We start from the raw sequence: 4,894 nt of genomic DNA, 5'->3' as shown, positions 1-4,894 counted from the left end.
TCCACTTTCCCTCGCTGAGCCTTGGTTTTCTTATTTCCAAATTGGAGATCATGATATTTACCTTGCAGTGTGCTGTAAGGGTGTGTTGGCATTCCTTCTTCTTTGCTTCCTCTGCCGTTCCGGGTATTACCCCCTGTCTTTGTTTCCCAGGGAAAGACATCCTTAAGCTCTCACCTTGTTTTCTGATGTGTATAGACTCTAAAGGGGGAAGGAATTAATATTCATTGAGCACTTAATATGCACTGCCTCAGATAACCGTAAAAAGGTCTAGATCGGTACACAGCTCACGTTTGCAGTTTTAGGTAGCTCTAGCAGCAAGACTGAATTCTAAAGCACTTTGTTTCGCAGACATTTCTTGAGCCCCCTGCCAACCCTTGTTCTACCTGCTGTAGATACAGAGAAAAAAAAAAGAGTCTCTACCCTTAAGGAGCTCAGAGTTTAATGTGGGAAATAAATACCTAAAAACAATTGCAGTCAAGTGTGAGAAGGTTGAGGGCAGCCCAGGTACTGTGGATGCACAGGTAAGGGAGGGGCTGCCTCTGCCTCAAGGAATCAAGGAAGGTTTCACAGAAAAGGTGACAGTGGGCCAGGAGCTGCCAGATGAATGCAACTGCTGGCTAGAAAAGAGTGAGGAGGGACTTTGTGTCATTAAGAAGAGCTGAGCAAGGGCATATGGGCATCAAATGGGATAGCATACTCAGAGAAGAGTGAAACACTCAGTGTATGGAGACTTGGGCAGTGGTTTCATTCTCTCTGCACCTCTCCTGTTCATCCCCATATTGGTGGCAGAATCTCCATCTCCTTCAACTTTGTGACTTGCTTCCTCTCTCTCCTCCTTGCCATCCCATAGTGCTTTGCACAGAACCTTGCTGAATTCATGGATAAATGAATAGCCCTTGCAGTTCTAAGTTTCCTCTAGGGACCTGGAAGTAGGAATATAACTCTGCTATTGCTTCTGGCAGTTCCAGTCTCTAAGATAAACAAATTTTGAACTTAAATATGTCACTAAGTTGACCAGATTCTTAAAATGACAGATCTTGAAAACAACCAGTTTCCTAGGATGACTGAAAAACCAAGATAGCAAGACAATTATTAAGATCATGAAGACTTTCAGATGACATTCACCATGGTGACCAAGGTACAAATGAAACCAGATGACTAAGTATTAAGTTTGCTATGGTGACCAAAAGGACCAGATCACTAAGATGTCAAGGTGATGAGCAGCTCAAATTGCCTGGTAAATGAGCCACTTCCTGAAATACATCTCTCCAAGCAGTTGAAGGAAATACATGCAGCTGAGCAGGAATCAGTCTGACCGGTGTCATCTCTGTTTTCTCCCCAGGCTGCTCTGCGTAAATTGGCTGGAGTCTGCCCTGAAGGCCTTCAGGACTCTGACTTCAAGCAGCTGGTCCAGCCCCGGTTGGTGGATTCTTTCTTACTCTGCAGCAACATGGAGGAGAGTTTTGTGTAGTGGGTGTGGCCGAGGAAAGGCATTCAGCCCCATTCCGATGCCCCCTCTGAGTACACACCTGTGAACACACCTGACTACACATCAGCCCCCTCACCTCCTTATTTATATTTAATTTATTTTTTACATGAAATGGACAGAGGGTTAAATACTCTGGCAACATCATCAGGCAGTCTGTGTTCCTTGGGAGTATTTTTTGTTTTTATTTTTTGACTTCTGTGACTTTCCAGTTACAGATGTTGAAAGGCATAATGGCTAATATGACAGATCGTCATGAGTGATTTCACTTCGTATTGATTTCTCTACTCTCACTATATAATCTTGCCTCATTTTTTAAAACTTAGGAACCAGAGTATTATAACTGCCCAGCAGTTTTTTTAAAGTTGAATTTGTTCTTTCTAAAAATTTTAAATGAATTTCATAGTTTGATAGAATATACGAGAAGGAAAGTTTTATTCTTTAATAAATGGAATCATGCAAAATATGCTTGGATTTTCTGTTTAAATTATGTCTTAGACTAACTTCTTGGTTTCCAAGGTTTCATGCCACAAAAAATTTTCAACTATTGAAACTGCATAGAAAGTTGTATTGTTTTCATAGATACATAATTGCGTCAAGTTCTGAGTGATTTAATGAGGAATCAAAAATATTTCCAAAGTCCCCAGACACTCTGTTTCTCTTGGCTTCTTTGCTTTTGTGTAACCTCTTGGTGAACAGCTTCCTCAAAAGTATACTTGAAAGTAGTGGTGTGCTGGAGCTGGCTGATGCCAGCTTGCAAGGGACAATTGTGAGGATTTCTTCTCAATTTCACATTCAGTGACCTTATGTTGGTAGCTTGAAATTGGCAACAATGTAAGTATTTACACCACAAAAATTGGTAGATGCTACAAATCAGAGCTTTGTTATTTTTTTCCAGAGAGCTCATTTACCAATTCCATTGCTTGAAAGTATCACAAAAATCTGTGAATCCTTCTGAAAGGTTTAATATCCTCATATCGTGATATAATTTTATGCAATTCAAGAAACCTTTCTTGAATTCCATTACATCAAGTGGCTAAAAAAGAAAAATCACATGATCATATCCATAGATGCAGAAAAAGCATTTGATAAAATGCAACACCCATTTGTGATTTTAAAAAATTTCAATAAACTAAACATAAAGGGAAATTTTCTCTATTTGATAAGGAATATCTACAGAATACCTAGAGCCAACATCGGACTTGAAGCTTTCCCACTAAGAACCTTGAAGTTTTCCCAAAAGATCAGATACAAGGCAAGGATGTCTCTTTTCATCACTCCTTTTTTAATATCATACTGGAGATTCTAGCTAATGCAGCAAAACAAGAAATGGAAACAAAAGTTATACCAATTGGGAAGGGAGATGAAACTATCCTTGTTCTCAGAGGACATGATCGTTTATATAGAAAATCTGAAAGAATCAATAAGAAAACTCCTGGAACTAATAAGCAAGGTTCTAGGATAGAAGGTTAATATACAAAAATTCATCACTTTATTATACACCAACAATAAAGTGGAATTTGAAATTAAAAACATAATATCATTTACATTAGCACCTCAAAAATGAAATACTTAGGTATAAATCTAACAAAATATGTACAAGATTTATATGATAAAAACTACAAAGGTTGGATGAGTGAAATCAAAGAAGTAAATAAATGAAGAGCTATTTCATGTTCATGGATAGGAAGACTCAGTATTGTCAAGATTTCAGTTCTTCCCAGCTTGATCTGTAGATTCAATACAATCACAATCAAAATTCCAGCAAGTTATATTGTATATATCAACGAACTGATTCTAAAGTTTATACGAAGGGGTCTCAAATAGTCAACACAATATTGAAGGAGAAGAACAAAGTTGGAAGACTGACATTACCTGATTTCAAGACTTTCTATAAAGCTACAGTAATCAAGACAATGTGATTACTTTGAAAGAACAGAAAAATAGGTAAATGGAACAGAATAGAAAGCCCAGAAATATACCCCCATTGGTCTACTGATCGTTGAGAAAGAAGCACAGGCAATACAGTGCAACCAAGATTGTCTCTTCAATAAATAGTGCTAGAACAACTGGAGATCCGCATGCAAAAAAAAAAAAAAAAAAAAGGAACCTAGACAGAGATCTTATACCCTTAGCAAAAATTCACTCAAAATGAATCACAGATATAAATGTAAAATGCAAAACTGTAAAACTCCTAGAAGATAACAGGAGAAAATCTAGATGACCTTGGGTATAATGATGACTCTTTAAATACAACACCAAAGGCATGAACACAAAAGAAATAATGAATGAGTTGGTCTTTATTAAAATTAAAATCTCCTGGTCTTCAAAAAACAATGTCAAGAGAATTGAAAGACAAACCATAGACTGGGAGAAAAATATTTGCAAAATACACATGTGGTAAAAGCCTATTCTCCAAAATATGCAAAGATCCCTTAAAACTCAACAATAAGAAAACAAACAACTCTATTAAAATTGGGCCAAAGACCATAACAGACATCTCACAAAAGAAGATGTACAGCTAGCAAATAAGCATATAAAAAGATGCTCTATGTCATATGTCATCAGGGAAATACAAATTAAAACAATGAGCTATCACTACACACCTATTAAAATGGCCCAAATCCGAAATACTGCAACACCAAACACTTGTGAGGATGTGGAACAACAGGAACTCTCATTCATTGCTGGCAGGACTGCACCACTTGGAAGACAGTTCAGTAGTTTCTTACAAAACTTAACATATTCTTACCTTATGTTCCAGCATTTGTGCTCCTTGGTATTTCTCCAAAGGACTTAAAAAATTATGTCTACACAAAAACCTTCACATGGATATTTATAGCAGCTTTATTTATAATTACTCAAACTTGGAAGCAACCAAGCTGTCCTTTAGTAAGAGAATGAGTAAATAAATCCAGACAATGGAATATTACTCAGTGCTAAAAGTAAGTGAGCTATTAAGCCATGAAAAGACATGGGATAACCTCAAAGCATATTACTAAGTGAAAAAGCCAATCTGAAAAGACTACATACTATATAATTCCAAATATATGACATCCTGGAAAAGGCAAAACTGGAGGTGGTAAAAATATCAGTAGTTGTTAGGAGCTGGGGTGGGAAGAGATGAACAGGCAGGCAGACCACAGAGGATTTTTAGGGCAGGGAAATACTCTGTATGGTATCATAGATACAAATTGTTATACATTTGTCCAAACTGATACAAGGTACAACACCATAATGTAAGCTATAGACTTTGGGTGATTATAACGTGTCAGTGCAAGTTTATCAGTTGTAACTAATGTACCATTGTGGTGAGGGATGTTGATAATGGGGGAGGCTCCTGTGTGGCAACAGGAGATATATGAGAAATTTCTATACCTTTCCTTCAATTTTGCTGCAGACATAAAA

General features: G+C 37.2%; 1 protein-coding gene across 3 annotated transcripts in view; it reads left to right on the top strand.

The window, feature by feature from the left end:
* INSC (INSC, spindle orientation adaptor protein) overlaps positions 1-1,495 on the top strand; it is a 118,568-nt gene extending 117,073 nt beyond the window's left edge. For 2 of the 3 annotated variants that reach the window (XM_006904746.1, XM_006904745.1), the window contains one exon: positions 1,343-1,495. In XM_006904746.1, coding sequence (XP_006904808.1) covers positions 1,343-1,471 — 129 coding nt within the window. In that variant the 3' untranslated portion in view covers positions 1,472-1,495. The remainder of the gene's footprint in view (positions 1-1,342) is intronic. The other variant, XM_006904744.1, reaches the window with a different exon arrangement.
* Positions 1,496-4,894: the final 3,399 nt, after the last annotated feature.

The sequence above is a fragment of the Pteropus alecto genome, unplaced genomic scaffold, assembly GCF_000325575.1.
Source record: "Pteropus alecto unplaced genomic scaffold, ASM32557v1 scaffold120, whole genome shotgun sequence".
NCBI classification, from domain to species: Eukaryota; Metazoa; Chordata; class Mammalia; order Chiroptera; family Pteropodidae; genus Pteropus; species Pteropus alecto.
The sequence above is the reverse complement of the archived record's forward strand: the minus strand, read 5'-3'. Positions and strand labels throughout refer to the sequence as shown.